Source organism: Nuphar pumila, chromosome 2, assembly GCF_984573655.1.
Source record: "Nuphar pumila chromosome 2, dmNupPumi1.hap1.1, whole genome shotgun sequence".
NCBI lineage: Eukaryota > Viridiplantae > Streptophyta > Magnoliopsida > Nymphaeales > Nymphaeaceae > Nuphar > Nuphar pumila.
This window is the reverse complement of record NC_143250.1, coordinates 18,946,243-18,964,691: the sequence shown is the minus strand read 5'-3', so window position 1 is coordinate 18,964,691 and position 18,449 is coordinate 18,946,243. Positions and strand designations below refer to the sequence as shown.

The 18,449-nt window shown below is 36.1% G+C and overlaps 1 protein-coding gene and 1 non-coding gene across 2 annotated transcripts in view; both read right to left on the bottom strand.

Annotated features, from left to right (window-relative positions):
- TRNAL-UAG (transfer RNA leucine (anticodon UAG)) lies at window positions 1-80 on the bottom strand. Its single transcript has one exon. It is a non-coding gene; the product is annotated as a tRNA-Leu (tRNA).
- Window positions 81-9,145: 9,065 nt separating this feature from the next.
- The window catches only part of LOC149844936 (uncharacterized), a 35,267-nt gene continuing 25,963 nt past the window's right edge, over window positions 9,146-18,449 (bottom strand). Inside the window, exons 5-7 of the mRNA XM_089997391.1 lie at window positions 17,342-17,367; window positions 14,487-14,622; window positions 9,146-9,504 (exon numbers count right to left, since the gene is read on the bottom strand). Coding sequence (XP_089853517.1) covers window positions 9,398-9,504; window positions 14,487-14,622; window positions 17,342-17,367 — 269 coding nt within the window. The 3' untranslated portion in view covers window positions 9,146-9,397. The remainder of the gene's footprint in view (window positions 9,505-14,486; window positions 14,623-17,341; window positions 17,368-18,449) is intronic.

Below are 18,449 nucleotides of genomic sequence, written 5' to 3'. Positions count from 1 at the left end.
TGACAGCTGTGGGATTTGAACCCACGCCCTTTCGGACCAGAGCCTAAATCTGGCGCCTTAGACCACTCGGCCAAACTGTCGTGATTTGATAATAGGTTCAGCTTAATTTTAAATATATTAAATATAGAATTACCGAGCCACCGGCATACAGAATGACGGACTAATTCCAAATCGTCGAAGAACAAGGGCTATGGTTCAGGTCTGACATCGGACCAAATCCGAGTCCATTTAGTTGGATTTAGTGGCTAAAGTAAGATCTAGATTCAGTATCGAGTTTTGCATTCGAATGAGTAAAATGTGAATCCAACTAAAATCCAAATCAGATTATATGTAAGCCTCTTGGTCGAATCTGAATTCTGTTTTAGCTGATTCCCATTTTTTTTAATGATGAGGAACCCTTGCCGAAGCAAGAAAAACTCTTGCCGAAGCTGATTCCCATTTCAGACATACATTATTGGACTTTCTAGGTATGGATATGAACTTGTCTTGGTGCATTCCATGTTATCTATATTTGGATTCAGATAAGATACAATCTACTTGCACCTTTTACATGTAAAGCCCTTGTTTAAAACCTATCGAATATTATCATTTAAAATTTGGATCCCAATTCAACTCTAATGCACCAAATCTAATTTGGATTAGGATTGATACTAGCTGTACAATGTTCATATTTTAGATTCAGATCTATCATGATGAACTACATATTAAACCTGTTCGCACCCTACTCTGCATGACACAATTTGCAAAGAATTAAGTGGAACTCATGCATATTGTTAGAGAATGGAGTCCTTGAAATTAAGAACGGCCTCACTTGAATATAGAATACAAATTGTAGACCTCACATATATCAAGACATTTGATCTCCAATATCGGCTGGCATTTTTTGTTATCACCTCAATCAGTAAGTAAGAAAGATAACATGATAATGCATATATTCCACCATCGCGACGTCCAAATTGGGAATGGTTTAACACTCCCTTTTAAACCGGTGCATGAGGATTGATCATGCCCAACTTGCCCGATAAATAAGTAAGTTGATCCGGATTGAGAGCTTTAGTAAAGATATCTACTCGTTGATGTTTGCTCTGGATGAACTTGGAAACAATCTCTCATTGCTGTAATTTTTCTCTTACGAAGTGACAATAAAACTCAATATACTTGGTGTAATATCGTGGTTTTTCTATCATTTTAAATTCTGAAAATTTGGCTAGGTATTTTGAAAGTTGATAGAAATCCTCTTTTTTAGATGATGTTAGTTGAATCTGGGTGTGGCCCATAACCCATTAGCAAGACTAAAATGAGGCAAATAAGATTTGTAAAAACTTTTTGTTTTTTATTTTTAAAATCGAGCAAAAAACGAGCAAAATTTGGGTTAAATTCAGGCAAAATTCATGTAGTATATCATTAGATCTATTTCAAAATTCTGAAGACATTGATTTTTTTTTTCTGAATTCGAGCTATAGTTAGCCCGAAAATTGCATTTTTTAAAAAATAACCCACCTCGTTGTGATCAGTTATGGTTTAGATCCGATCTATTTGATCTAATTTGATATGAATCTAGACCCAACCCAAGACCCATATTAATTAGGATCTGGTCCAGGCTGAGATCCATATAGATATTGGATATGAATTTGAATCTTGAATATGGATCTGGATCAAGATCTAAAATCCAATTCCAACTACTTTAAAGTTTTAAATTCAATATAAAAGTTAAATTGAGTGAAATTTCATGTTAAAAGAACTCCCAGAAGAGGAAGGTACCATATGGAATATTCTAAAAATTTATTGTTTAATAAAATATTAATTAGTAATAAATTGTGAATTTTATTTTCTAGATAAGGGGGAGTTCCACATTTGTAGAACTTCGCCTAATTAGGAGAATCTAGAGGTGCATCACCCTCTAAAAACTCCCAAATGGGTTAAAGATAATTAAGTGAAATAAAATAAAATAACAAATAGATAAAAAAAGGTAGTTAAAAAGGGAAAATATATTAGAAATAGAGTTCTAGACTAGTAGAACTCTATCCCTAACCAAATGGAAAGCTCTAGAGGGGCATCACCCTCTAGAGGAGCCCACTAAGTATATAAAACACAAAAAAAAATAGAAGAGAGAAAGAGAGAGAGAGAAACTTATGGGAAATGAGAGAGAAAGGAAAAAAGGAGGAAAAGAAAGAAGAAGGAAGAAAAAGTTTTTCGCTTTTTTTTCTTCTCTGATCAAAGGTACGGGTTCCTCTTTTGATTGAAGAGAAATAATCTAAATCAAGTTTATGTGAGATTTTTAGTGGAAAAGGGAAAAATCTAATCTTGAATATATATATATATATATATATATATATATATATATGAGTCGATTTTCTCTGTTCTCCTTTTTAGCCTATATATATATATATATATATATGTTAGAGCAGCCATCGATTTCTTTTAGCATGAGCACGATTTCTGATTTGCGTGATTACTTTTTTCGTGTTTTAAAACTGAAAGTCTGACCTGCGTGTTATTTTCTGCATATTTCTCAGTTGTAGATATGTTTTGCATGATTTCCTGTTAAAACTGCAAATCAGATTTGTGTGACATGTTTGAAACAGCAAATCTGGTTGCATGTTTTCATTATTGAAACAGCAAATCTGATTGCATGTTTTTACATTTGAAACAGTAAATCTGATTGCGCATTTTAGTGTAAAAAAAAACAACCTGAACTGTGTGTTTACATGTTTTAGAACAGTCAACAGACCTGCCGCAGGAACCTACATATATGTATGTATAGGGGATTGACCGTGCATTGGCTGGCATGTCATGGTCTTATTTGGATCAGATCTGGTCCAAACCAGACCTCACGCCGATTTCCAGCAAGACTGTCATATTAAGTGTGTTTGTTTTTAAGAGCTATCATATTGAATGTGTTTTTAAGAACTGTTATATTGAATATGTTTTTAAGACTGTTCAGCGGATTTATTTCTTTTTCAGCACTATCTATGTTCATGATAAAGTGTTTTTTGAGGTTGTCATATTTATGTTATATCAAAGTTTTTATTGGACTGTGTTAGACTGTCGAAATTGGTTTAATATCGGCATTCGATTGGTAAAAAGGAAATTTTGTTTTTGGCAGCATAATGTTGCCAATTTTGTCATGCACACTAGCTACAGCAGTAACATGCTGCTGAAAGCATGTTACCAACCAACACACTGCATGTTGTCAATAGCATGTTGTACTAGTAACGCAACAAATAACTGAGTTGTCGACTCACACTAAGGTGGACAGATCTGGTTCAGATTTGTCCAGGATTACCGTGTTATGACTAACTGACAGCCAATAGTTTGAAACCATGTTATACGATCTGTTTTACCTGCCAGGGTATGGGCTGATCTTACTGGTTTATACATGTGCATTTTCTACAACAACAACAACAACAACTACGCCTTCATCCCAAAACAATTGGGGTCAGCGATATGAACCAAAAAAGAAATTCATTTTGGGTCTTCCACATGAATCCTTTTCCTCCAATCATTTCTATCCAACGCCATGTCCTCGGTGAGGTTCAAAGCATTCATATCCTTTCCTATCATCTCCATCCAAGTCTTCCTAGGCCTACCCCGACCTCTTTTAACTAATATATTTTCCCATTTCTCCAACCTTCTAACTGGAGCATCATTAGGCCTTCGCCGAATATGTCCAAACCACCGTAAACGATTCTCTCGCATCTTATTTTCAATGGGTGCAACACTTACCTTCTTACGTATCTCTTCGTTCCGAATCTTATCTTTTATTGTATTTCTACACATCCATCTAAGCATCCGCATCTCAGCTACACTCATTTTTTGAATATGATGTCTCTTGGCAGCCCAACATTCCGTACCATATAGTAAAGCGGGTCTAATAGTCGTCCTATAAAACTTTCCCTTCAACCGCAATGGCATTCTACGATCGCACAGCACTCCAGTAGCACTTTTCCATTTCATCCACCCAACCTTTATCCTATGATTTACATCTCCATCAATTTCTCCATACTTTTGAATGATGGATCCCAAATATTTGAAATAATCATTCACCGGTATATCTTGCTCACCAAGCTTCACTACACTCCCATCACTACTTCGTTGCTTACTAAACCGACATTCCATATATTCAGTCTTACTCTTACTCAACTTAAAACCTCTAGCTTCCAATGTCTGTCTCCATAATTCTAACTTAGCATTAACCCCAGCTCTAGACTCATCAATCAAAACAATATCATCAGCAAACAACATACACCACGGTACATTTTCTTGAATTGATCTCGTAAGCTCATCCATCACTATCGCAAATAGGAAAGGGCTTAAAGCAGATCCTTGATGTAACCCAACCGTTATCGGGAAATTGGTTGTCACCCCTCCACAAGTGCGGACATTGGTTACTACTCCTTCATACATATCTTTAATTATACTAATGTACTTGAGAGAAACACCTTTCTTCATCATTGTCCACCAGAGAACGTCCCTAGGTACTCTATCGTATGCCTTCTCTAAATCAATAAAAACCATATGCAAATCTTTGTTCCTCTCTCTATATCTTTCAATAAGTTGTCTAAGAAGATGTATAGCTTCCATAGTTGATCTTCCAGGCATAAAACCAAATTGATTCTCCGATATCATGGCAACCTTCCTCAACCTAGACTCAATCACCCTCTCCCAAAGTTTCATAGTATGACTCATGAGTTTTATACCACGATAGTTTGTGCAATCTTGTATATCACCCTTATTCTTATATAAAGGCACCAAAGTACTCTTCCTCCACTCATTAGGCATCTTATTTGTTCGCCAAATCAAGTTAAAAAGATTTGTCAACCATTCTAAACCTTTCTCTCCCAAGCATTTCCAAGCCTCGATAGGTATACCATCTGGGCCAACTGCCCTTCTTGATTTCATTTTCTCTTTAAAAAATTTTGGTCTAACGATAGAGGACATGGTGTTGTTTCGGATCAGACCTACCGAACAATAGGCACATGTGGTTCTAGTCAGATCTGTCGATTTCCATGAGTTGGTAGATCTGGACAGATCTACCAATTTCTTCAACATTACAGATCTGGTCCAGATCTGCCAGGTTTGCACTGGTTGTTGGGTATTTACTTTTATCATGTGCTTGAATGAAAACATGAGCCAGACTTTTATATACACAACTTTTTGCACATGAACCGTGTCTCAAAGTACACAATTTTTGCACATGAACCCGATTTCATGTTTTTACTATACTCAAGGTCATATGCATATACTAGATTTAAAAAAAATGATGTGAGCAGATTTTACACCTGTGGACCGAAGAAGAAAATTTATTTTCATGTGTTGTGCAACCTGAACAGCCTTGCATTGTTCGGGCTCACATGCATATGGGCTGTAGAATTATGCATCATACTCTATATTTAGATTGGTTATGTATGCTCAAGCAACTGAATATCATGTTGGCATAAATGTGCATATCGTGCACACGTAATTTCTAAAGTTATTTTGATGTTGCATTAACATGATCACATGCATGTTTGAATGTTATGCATGAGATGGATCATGAAAGAAAAATGCATATTGTAAGCATTTGTTCGTATGCATATGCAATTTATTTTATATGTACATTCTGGTTGTGTGTGGATGAATGTGTATTATGGACATGTTTGAATAATTGTGTATTTGCATGTTTACTGAGGATTTTGCATAAGATGCATCGGTGGTTAGATGTGAACCATTGTAGGCCATGTGGGCCAAGAGCATATATTGTTTCAAGAGTCGTATTTATGCACTGCAAAATTTATTATAAAACTATTGGTTTTCTAATTTAATTGCACTGTTAAAATTGTAATGGGCCAAGGCCTCGTGTTGGGATTTGCAAAACGGTTTGTATAAAGAACTTGACTTTTATTAAAAAGATAAATGAGATAAACAGTGTAATTAATTTTCTTCCTAGATGTCCCTTCTACAGTGTGAGAATCTTGGATGACAGTTTTGGAAAAATCATGAGGATACTAAAACTCTGTGTGCGTTTGTGTCCCTAAACCCGATAAGGTCGTTCACCTTCTGACCACGATTTTAAAAAGTTTTCAGTCACTTTGCCTGGAGGTGGTATTGTAGACACGACTGTTATTATTGGTATACCAAGAAAGTGGCATCGGTGGATGTTGATTTTTTTGGTGTCCCGACATTTGTTGTTGATTTCTAATGTTCCGATAGATAGTGTTGATTCCTGATATCAATCAAAGAACAAGTGTAGAACCCAATAATAAAAAATACAAGTTATGTGTTAAGCTATAACTGGGAATCTATCTTGAACTTTGAGGATTGTTGTGTTCGTTTTGAGTATCTACGGGTTTAATGAAAAGTGAAATTAAAATTCTATGCATTTAATAGAGACATGCATGCAAAAGAGAACTTTGATAATAACTTAATAAATTATCTATGCATGTCCATTAGAATTATGCATATTTATTGTTCTGCATTAGTTCATGCATTCTTACTTGTTTTGATTCATGTAAGAAATTGTTATTGTGTGATACTTGCCTTTAGATGCTCGAATGATAAATGAATTATAAAATTGTTATTCTTATATTCCTCTAAATACTTGCATGAATTTCATTTATGCTCTCTCTTGCCCATTTAGATTTTTAGAGAAATTCGTACAAAGAATCTTTGATTCTTACCCAGTATTTCAAATATTTTTCTTAGGACTTAAAGCTCAGTGATGGGAATAATTGTCGCAGAAAGCCTACGAGATCGTGTGGCTAGTTTTGATATTTTCTTGACAATGTGGCTCTAGATTATATTTTCTATTTTTGTTCTATGACATTTATTTATTTGCCTAATAAAGTTGGTTATTTGATTGGTTGGTTCAATATAAAGATCACTTGTAGTTTTGGTAGTTGTTAAGTATGTGAGACTCTGAATCCTTGGGTTTTGGTTTTCGCAATTGTTTTTAAAAAAATAAAATTAAAATTCACTTTTCACGAAAATAAGCTAAAGTCGTTACACTTAGTGCATTCATGGAACACCAGGTTTGCGGCTACATGCAGTGTTGATTGATTGTCACAATATAAGTGAGTCGATTGATTTTGGAGGCATCCAAGATCATTGAGAAGGTACCTCAGCTATGTGATTTCGCTCGCAGCTCTTACCATGGCACGACATTCTGAGAAATTCATATAAAGAATCTTTGATTCTTACTCGATATTTCAAAATATTTTTCAGGACCAGGAGCTCAGTGATGGGCTGACTACCACATGAAACATGCGAGTCTACGTGACTGGTTTCTAATATTCTTGACAGTGTGACTCTATGTTAAGTACTTTATTTATTTCTATTTTATGATATTCATTTTATTGGTTAATAAAATTGGTTATTGTTTTGGTTGATTCAGCGCAAGATAACTTGTGATTTGGTATTTGTTAAGTCTCCCAGGCCTCAGATTCTTGGGTTGGTTTTCGTAATTGTCATGTATTACAAATTCCTTGCACAAGCCCAATCCTTTGCTCTTCCTCTTTTTTATAACCAGGTTACTTAATGGGCATGGCCTCGTGCAAAGTAAAACCCAAGTGAAGACCAACACCCATGCCCTTATAGAGCTCACCAATTAAAGGCACCAGAACACCCAATGGGACTAACAAAAACGGCCAACAACATTAACCAAGTCTTACCAATATCATTTTGGCCATCCTCACCATGAAGCACCATAACCACACTTGAATTCACGTGCCTCTTTCTCTAGTCCTGCCCCAACCATTTCCAACCAGTCACTGGCCGAACTGTTTCTGCCTGATGGGGATTTATGAAATGATTGGCCATTTTCCGATCAGCCATTGGGCGGGAAATGGCCGAGCTGGTGCTGCCCAGCAAGGGCAGCACCTACCCGACCATTTTCCAGCGGACGCCAGCCATGGTTTCTTTATTTGGTTTTTTTTAGTGTTTGGACATGACCAGGCTGGCTGAAAAATGGCCAGCTTTTTTTTTTTTTAGTTTTTAATTATCAAAAACCTGAAAACCAGGTTTTTAATTACCCAAAAAGCCCTTTTTTGTTGGCTTTTGGCAACCCAAGTTTGATAAAAAATTGGTTTTAAGCAAAACCTGGTCAGACAAAAACTAGGTTTTGCTCCTTATCATCCAAACAAGGCCTAAATGAGGTCAAATATGATAACTAGACGGTGAAGGCGCAAAAGTGAGGTTTGAACCCTACTGAGGCTATTAAACCTGCCAAAAAAAATAATAATAAACAAAAAGTAAAGATAGATAAAGCAACGAATAACCAATGTCCACTTCCTATAAAACAGTAAAATCCCCTAGATGACAGCTCATAGTGACTAACGTTTTAAACGGCGATCATTTGGCCATCAATTTCTTGTAATACTTTTTTTGTTCTCACAATTATTAGGAAGGTCTTAGCAAAAATATATATATTATGCATATTTAAAATCGTGACTAGCCACCTGAAATGTTCAAGGAAATTTCTTTGCGAGGATTTTTCTCGAGGATTTTTTCTAAAAGTGATTTTTCTCAAGAAAATCTCAGAAGCAGTAATATTTCAAAAAATATGGATAATAATAACATAGGAAAATAATGGTTTTCTATTATTTTTCTTGCAAAAAAATAAAGAAACAAATTTTTAAAGTTTTTAAAATACAAACAAAATTGAAAAATTGAAACTAAAATATATAAAAATATGATTTTTTAAAATATCACAAAATATTGTGAAAATATCGAAATATTTTCATTTTGGAAATATTTTGAAAACACCGCAATTATTGCCTATATTATCAACCTAGCTGAAAATGCCAATAATATCATGATATTTTCAAAATATCAGCGAAATCTGTGACATTGTTTAAAACTTAAAGGAAAGAAACAACAAATTTTGAATTTTTCCTGCAAGATTTTGCACATAAAACATATCACCTTTTTGCAATAATTTTCAAATAATGTCAACGTTTGTCACAAAAGTCCAGCAAAAGAATTCTTATAATATTCAATAGTTCCAACATTGACACTAAATCATCAAAAAAAATGGGTTGTGAATGGACAACCTCAAAATTTGGCAATCAGCACTCTAACATACTGGAACTTAACTTTCATTCAAATACCTGTATCCTCAGATGTACCTAGAGGAACATTTTCAAAACATTAGTGATATAAATTATGATTCTTTAAAACCATGAACAGGTGCCCGCTACTACAAAACTAATCAGCATTCTTTATGTATCAGACTCGTCAAACTCAACAGCTAGTATGATATCAGAGCAACCAAAAAGCTTTTACATAGAAAAACTCAAAAGCAATCCTTCATAAGCTGCAGGTCAAACCAAAAATGAGGACAGGATGCAAATGAAGCAAGTACGATCAAGTTGATGCATTAACTGAAAATTTCAAGCTTTAGCGATGTTAAATTTTCTAGCTAAGGTTGATCCCCTACAGTACGGTTCTCCACTGAATCACCAGCCAAGCCTCGGATCTTAACATCATAGTAAACTTCTTCAACTCTTCTCAAGTCATACTTCAAGCCTGTGAAGAAAGGAGAAACAAGAACGTTCATTTAGCAAGACCAACATAGGATTATACTCAGATTTAACACCATGAAGCATGTTCAATGTTGAGATATGTACTATACTTGTGTTACTATGCACGGTGCTACCCCCCACTTGTCTTTTATGCTATTTACTTAGGGCAGTCTTGTCCATTCTTTTGGGGTTGTTGCAAGAGTCAAAGTAGAGGGCTTTTATGGTTCATTTTCAGATGTGCTGCTAGAAAGGGAGGACGTCCCATATATTCTGTTGTAACCCTCATTTTCTTTCTTAATAAAGTTTCTCTTGTTCTTGATCTTCATTGCTAGTTCTTCTATTTGCCTTTATATGGTGTCAAAGCCATCTCATCTAGCAGAGAGGATTGAGAGCAAGATTAGGAGAAGAGAGAGGCTTCATTCTGCTGTTCTCCGTGACCTGCATCAAGTCTCATTCGCTAGAGTGTTGATGTCAGCAAGTGCAGTACAGATGGAGCAGTTTGGCTCTCATTCAAACATGGTAAAAACAGGTTACTGCCTGTAGGAAGAGCTCCAAAGAGGCAATAGAACTCCGAAAATACGCCAATGCCCTTCACCAAATCACTTGCTTAGTGATTCAACACTAAAACAACCCAAAAACATAGATTTCCAGTCACTGATATCCAACGATAAGATCAAAATAGACAAATGAATCAAAACTGGCCCATATTTATCGCCTTTTCAGAAAAAACTAATAAATCCAATATTGGTCAGATCACTCTAAATTTTGATTGAGATATGCATCATCTATATCTTGATTTTAGAAGGCTATTCAATCAAAAATTAGAGCGATCTGAGCAATATTGGATTTATTAGGATTTTCTGAAAAGGCGATAAATAGGGGCCATTTTTTATTCATTTGTCTATTCTGATCTTATCCGTGGATATCAGTGACTGGAAATCTATGCTTTTGGGTCGTTTTTAGTGTTGAATCACTAAGCAAGTGATTTGGTGAAGGGCATTGGCTTATTTTCGTAGTTCTATTGCCTTTTTGGAGCTTTTCCTACAGGCAGTAACCTGTTTTTACCATGTTTGAATGCATCGGCTATGGTATCCTGTTGTAATTTGTTAGAATATTTTGCAGTTTTGGTGTTTGGGGTATATCTTTGTGCATCTGGTCATTATTTGTTGTTTTGATTGAAGTTCTTGAGCCGGTTTTCCTTTGAGATAGTGTATCGGCAGAGATGTGTTGGGTTCGTAGTTATGTGACAGCAAGTGCTATCGTTCTTGAATCTTGCTGGTACTATCATATATTTGTGTGCAGTGTATTTCGGTGTTGCTGGTGCTGCATATTACTTGTTTTTGCTTGGTATTCTCGCTTGTTATTGTGTGAAGGATTCTTGAATATCAGGGGTTTGGTGAGTAATGGAGAAGGAAGGTATTCATATCATTCCCATTAAGTTGGATGGGACAAATTATTCATATTAGACTGCATTTGTAAAGATTGTGGTCAAGGGATTTGGCTATGTGGGTACTTGGATGATACCAAATCCAAACTGAAATGACATTAACATTATAGAGTAGGAGAACAACCCTAAAGTCATGGCTCTTGAGTTCTGTGGAGCAAAACATTATAGTCAATATTATGAAGAATGAAGCAGCCAAGTATGTTTGGGGGTATTTAAAGCAAATTTATGAGCAATCAAACTTGGCTAATCAAACTGGGCTAGAAGGTTTTTGTCCTGAAAGTAAACTGAATATTTTTCAAGTTTATCATATTTCCTCTCTTGCTATGAATCTTATTTTTATTAGCCAAATTACTAAGCTTAACTGGAATGTTACATTTTCTTCTGTTGATTGTATTGTGCAGAATCAACTATCAAAGAGAATGATTGGGATTGACCATAGAAGAGAAGACATGTAATACCTGGACTGGTTGGAAATAAGTGCTCAGAGGAGATATGGAGTTGGTCCTAGTTTGGCAATAGTGGTTTTAGATGAGTCTATTTTGAGACACCAAAAACTGGGTCATATTTCCAGCTCTAGGTCGCAGTATTTGATATCCTTAGAGAGTCTAGATAGGTATAAGGTGGTTATGTCAAGTCATGTAAAGAAGTGTGAGAGTTGTAGGTTGGCCAAGTACATTCTCATGTGTGGGGTCCCTCACCAATTTTGTCTAAGGTTTGTCACCTTTATTGATGATTGTACAAGATACACTTGGGTCTATTTCATGAAAAGTAAAAGTGTAACTTTTTTATATTTTTAAGAAATTTTATGTTATGGTTGAAACTCAATTTGCTGCTAAGATTAAGATTCTTTGCACAGATTATAGTGGTGAATATGTTGGTCATATGTTTAAAAGTTTCTTATAGGAGAAAGAGGTTGCTTATCAAAAGTCGTGTCTCTACACCCCTGAACTTAATGGGGTTGCTGAAAGGAAAAATAGACGCATGTTGTTTGGTGTTTACACCCCTAGAGCTTTGTTATTTGGTGGATGTTTACCTAAGATCTACTGGGCAAATGCAGTTTGCATGGCTAGAGGTGACCATCGGATCTAACTAATTTGTGACCCGTTTGGGCCTGAGAGGCCTGCTATATTTTTTGGCTGTTGAAAGCCTGTCTCGATAATTAACGAGTTGGGCTAGGCGCGAAATTAATCAACTGGGGTTTGAAGACTGCCCAAGACCCACCGAAATTGACAATTACCTGGATCGGGTCAGGACAGACCCAAGAAGGCCAAACTGTGACTTGTGTAAAGGAAGAATTATCCCTTATTTATACTTTTTCATGGGGTTTACTTCTCTTCCCTAGTCAATGTGGTACTAATCCCCTATGCTAAAAGACTTTATCATGTTCTTTTTTAAAATGAGATAAAACACTAAGTATATGGCATGGCATTTATAAGAGAGAGAGCATTAAATGGTACTTCTATAAAAAAGAGAGAGCATTAAATAGCGCTTCTATAAAACGAAAAATCATGCTTTTTCAACTATGCATGAATAAAACCACATGGAAGGAATAGTACCATATCGATGAGGTGAAGAGGTTAAGTAGCTCTCCATCATTATAAAAGCAAAAACCTTTGTTTTTTCCATCATACATGAAAGGCTTCAATGTAACCCAAAAAGTTGTGAGGATAAAAAGTTTTTTTATGGGTCTCATAAAAGCCCAACTCGAGCCTACACCAGTGCCCAAGATCAACCCAATATATTATCAAGTCAGGCCTGGCCTGACTTTTTCAGGCAAGGTCCTCAAAATGAGGCTCAAGCCCGGCCCAAGTCAGGCCGAGTACCCGAGATCTCGTTGGGTACCCGGCCCGTTGGCCACACCTATGCATGGCAATTTATCAGATTAATCGCATGTCATCTGAAGTTTTAAAGAGTATATCTCTATTAACTGAACTTGTGTATCAGTCCAAGGGCATTATCGTTATTTCATTCATCCCACATTCAACTGCCACCTGTCACAATTATTCATTTCTATTTTTAGTTGGTTGTATTGCAATATATTCCTTGCTACTTGTATACTTTACTATTTTTATGTTTTACACCACTTCAGTGGCAGTGTTGTAATTGTACTCATTATGTTAACTTTTATGTACTGCCTCATTAGGGCTTCTATATTAATAAAAAGGGAAAGAAGAGTGTGCAGCCTCTACACACTAAGAGAAAAGAAGGAACATATTGGCTTTTGAGGCTTTACTATTCTCTCATTTCTTTTAGTAATCTCCTTATGAGAAATTGTATGGAATTGCTCCAAATTATAAGTTGATAAGAATTTTTGGGTTTACCTATTTTCTTCTCTTACCTGATAGGTATAAAGATAAGCTTTCTCCTCCAGAAATAAAGTGCTGCTTCTAAGGTTTTTCGAGTGGTTCGAAGGCATATAAATGCTATGATCCCATTAAGAAGAAGCTTTGGATATTCAGGAATGTGATATTCCATGAAAATACACCTTATTTTAGTCAAGTTAAAGAAAAAAAGAAAGTTGGATTGACTTGTCTTTTTTATACCATTCCCAACAGAAGAAAGAGTTGATAAGGGGGGAGAACTCAAGTTGGGGGCAATAGCTTTTTTCAGATCTATTCTAGGATGCAAGAGAATGTTGTTGAGATACCATTTTTAGAACAAATGGAAGCTGAGGAATCAGGGAACTTAGAAGACAATTTTGAGCTCGTTCTGAACACACAGGTTTAGAACCTTCTTCACCTTTTATTCCTCATGTACATTGGAGCTCAAGAGTTCTTATTTTTCCCACTCACTTTGTATCTTATGAGTCTTTTTCTCCTAAGCAGCTACTTTGATTTACTCATATGTTGAGCTTAACTCTTATGCTGAGGCAACTTTTGAAGAATAGTGGCCACAAGCTATGGCTGAAGAGTTGAGTCATTTGGAGAGGATGCATGCATGGGACCTTGTGAAACTATCATCTGAAAATAATGTGGTTTGCTACAAATGCGTTACAAAATAAAAACTAAGGCAGCAAAGGGATATAGCCAGCAGTTTACAACAGATTTTGCAGAAACTTTTGTACATGTGGCCCATATGACCACCATTTAAGCTCTAGCAATTGTTGTTGTAGATATGAAAAAAATACATTCTTAAATGGAGTAATAGATCAAGAGGTATAGATGGAGCTACCTCAAGTGTATTCAAACTCTCAAGGAAGAGTGTGCAAATTAAGAAGAGCCTTGTATGGGCTCAAGCAAGCACCACGTGCCCTGCTTGAAAAGTTTAGTTCTATTGTTAAGTCCCTTGCGTTTGAGCAAAGCTATTACGATTCAGCCTTGTTTGTGTCATCTTCTTTTCAAGGAAGAGGTATATTTCTCTTATATGTGGATGATATGATTATTAGAGATGATGACTAACAGAATGTAGAAGATACCAAGAAAAGATTGGCTAGCATCTTTGAAGTGAAAAACTTGGAAATTTTGAAATATATCTAATTCAAAAAATACATAGATAGGGATATATTTATGTTATAGATATGAAAGCATAAGCATACTTACTATCAAACTTCTTGCGCAAGAAGTCATTTCGAAGATTGAGCAAACGGAATGAAGCATGAAGATCGGTTAGGAACTTGAGCACCTTTCTTGGACAATCACAATTGTCTGCAGTCACTTGATTCACCACAAATCTGGGCTGCAAAATCATATTTATATCAATAACCAGAAAAGACATGTCCAAGGCCTGAGAGTATTTGGTAGGCTAGTTTTACCAAAACAAATATAACTGGCATTTGTGCCTGAACAAATTCCCACATTTTTGCAATTTCACAATTTCTTTAACAGAAGATGCATGTCTAACAGGTTACCAGTTGCTAGTGTCCAGGCCCCCAGCAACTGGAAAAGGGGACAGTTCCGCTTTCTAATCCCTTTAAACTAGCAGAGTATACATCATTAGATCAGACCTAAACAACTAAAGAGATGGATAGAAACCATATGAATACATGACCAGAATGTACAAGTTGATTTAGAGATTTAGTACCTCTATTGTTTAATTAGAGGACTAGCCACCTGATGACATGGAGTTAGTTCTGATAAATGCACAGCTTCTATTTATTAGGAATGGCCCATTTCATTGATGTCACTTAACCTATATTTAGTCATTAGGAACCTGGGTCATGGCTTATCTTCAGTGCATGGGGCCCACCACCATTTGGCCAAAAAAGCTTTGTTTAATAGTGACAAGATCTTATGAAAATGTGATCTGACTTCAGCTTACTAAATGCCTATTTTCCCGTTGTTGGCGCCCTTCCAAATTATTTCCCCCATTAATTCTTGATATCTGCTTTTGTCGATTTCCCTAAAATTTTGAAGATTGCTGGCAGGTATGAAGGGACAAGGCACCGACAGCAGGTATGAGAAAGCAATGACATCCATTGTTAAGGTAATTCTACCCGGCAAGGGATATGTATCTAGCAATCCACAATTGAACTCGTGCAGTCACACTATTTTTCATCTTTTCCCACATGCCTTCCTTTCCTCCATCCTTGGTACATTATGAGATATGGTATAGTTGCTCTAGTATCTAGAAAGGCATATTATTCATGACTAGATTTATATCCAGCAATGAATGAAATTATTAAAGACTGACAACCAGGCCTTCCACATTGTCGAACGATGCTTCTATTTATTAGGAATGGCCCATTCCATTGGTATGTCACTTAACCTATATTTAGTCATTAGGAACCTGGGCCATGGCTTATCTTCAGTGCATGGGGCCCACCACCATTTGGCCAAAAAAACTTTGTTTAACAGTCACAAGATCTTATAAAAATGTGATCTGACTTCAGCTTACTAAATGCCTATTTTCCCATTGTTGGTGCCCTTCCAAATTAATTACCTCATTAATTCTAGATATCTGCTTTTGTCGATTTCCCTAGAATTTTGAAGATTGCTAGCAGGTATGAAGAGCCAAAGCAACGACAGCAGATATGAGAAAGCAATGACATCCATTGTTAAGGTAATTCTACCCGGCAAAGGATATGTATCTAGCAATCCACAATTGAACTCTTGCAGCCACACGATTTTTCATCTTTTCCCACATAACTTCCTTTCCTTCATCTGTGGTACATTATGGGATATGGTATAGTTGCTCTAGTATCTAGAAAGACATATTTCTACTGTTCTGAGTATGGTTTTAAATTTTCAATATCTACATGAAGGCTGAGGACAACAACGAAACTAAAGCCCACAACATAAAACCCAATTAGCAACAAAAAGGTACTGATCAACAAGGAATACTCAAATGCAATATAAGAAAAAATGAAGACTTCCGTGACATAGTATCACGAAACATATAATTGCAAACACACATGCATGAATTACCAATAAAAAAGTATGACGTAACAGGGAAGGTTTTTCTAGGAAATTATTCTCCTAAGTGCTCATTTGTTTCATGCAACTTTCATGGGAAACTGCTGAGCAGGCAATCTTTTTTTTCCCTTTCCCACCATGAATCAAACAAACATCAAATCATCATGGTGGGAAAGTGCCATGTTGGCACAAGTGGGCACCATTTTTCTACTGCTACCAATTTTCATGTGTGAATCCTTCCGTACCTCCCCCCATGAAAGCATTCTCATTGGAAGGCCAAGATGACAGGATTTTTTAGAAATCTGCACCCCTTTTCATGAAAGGCCCTTCCCTTCCATGGGAATAAAACAAATGATCCCTAAGCTGTCACAGGGACATGCCCCTCAAGGGGCGCACTGCGTGTCGGTATGGCGCAACATGTATTCGGACATGGGATTCAGTGTGATTCATAAAGGACACAGTCAACACCATGTTTGTGACACGATGTATGACATTGTATCTGACACACAGACACGGTGTCTGACACAATAAACATGGTATCTGACACGCTCAACATGATGCCTGACACAGTGTCCAAAATGCATGACAGGGTGTCCGACACAGTAAAAAAATATGCTTATAAATATACATTTAATGGATAATATATTATTATTATATATAAATATGTACAATGCATGTACAGTCGTATCTCCGAATCCTAATTTTTGAAAATTGTTGTATTGTATCAAGCGAATCCGCAGTGTACCCCGTACCACATCCATGTGACATAAGCCTTAAGTAAACCAAATGCTTGCTGGTAAACTGAAACTTACACCATTTGTTTATATATCCAATTCCAAGAAAATAAAACCACCATCCAGAAGCTCCTCATTTCAAAAAGTATAAGAATAACAAATGTGATGGTTAGATGAAGTCAGTGTTTGCTCAAAAAGTACACGATAGCTACATAACATGCAATAGTAGGACAAAAGCAAAAGGAAAATTTCATTCAAAACCCAAGCAAAGCAAAAATAAAAAAAGGGGGTAGCTCCATCAATGCTTACAAGTTCGTTTGACATGAAACATAATCCTGCAAAAGTGCAGATTTTCATGCATCAGTAAATCCTAAATATAGATGCATAAAAAGCACATATAGAAAGAAAATAACTTATCCAAAAAAATACCATTCAATGGGAAAATATTTTCCTCTATCAGTTTTGGACTTCCCAAAATTATACAATATGCAAAATACAAACATGATCATTATCACTAATGTTGAATAGTGTAATTGTGGTATCAGTATGTGTATTATTTCTCATTGGTGCTACCCTTTACATTTGTGTATATATTCCTACTAGTAAGGGGTATAACTGTAATGTTTCAAGGTGTTAGTGGGTATCTAAATTTTTGTCATGTAGTGTAAAAGAGGGTCGACCCCTATATGTTGTAACCTTTTCAGGGTTTTTTGCTAATGAAGTTTAAGTTGTCTTCCCTCTCTATTCTCCTCTCTTCTCCTTTTGTTCTTGCTGGTTTCCCGATTTCAATATGGTATCAGAGCTCTATTGAAAATAAAAGGGTGCTTTGTTGAAGATCGGTGAGAGTAAGAAGCTTCATCTGCATCGATCGTGCTGAGACCCACCTCAGTTTGTGTTCTCCACAGCTGACGTCCGTACCAACCTTGAAGTCTTGAACTTTTGGTCGATTGATGTTGGATTCCATTAGCTCTTGATTTTTGTGATTGAATGAATCAAGAATTTTAATGGTCGGATGAAATCTCAATTTTTAGTGGATTTTCTTGTATTTTCTGAAAAAACTGATGAACAGTATCCTGAATGCAAAAAGTTTGTGATTGTGATGCTATCGGTGGGTTTTGTTTGCCCAAATCAATTGTAATCTGGTCATTTTTTGGTGTGTGATAGATTGGGACTGATTTGAAGGGCTATTTGGGTGTTTGGGTGCAATTTTGATGATAGATTTGGGTTCTTAGTTCAAACGGTAACCCATTTTCTGTAGTTTTTCTCTGTTTCGACCAGCATATTGTGTTGGGTTGCTGGTGCTTTGATATATCTTAGCTGTTGTTGGGTTTATAGTGTTGTGTTTGCTGTTTTTGTACACACTTTGAGGTTGTACCTGGTTATTTGTGATTGCTTTTGTGAAGGTGCATTGATAACT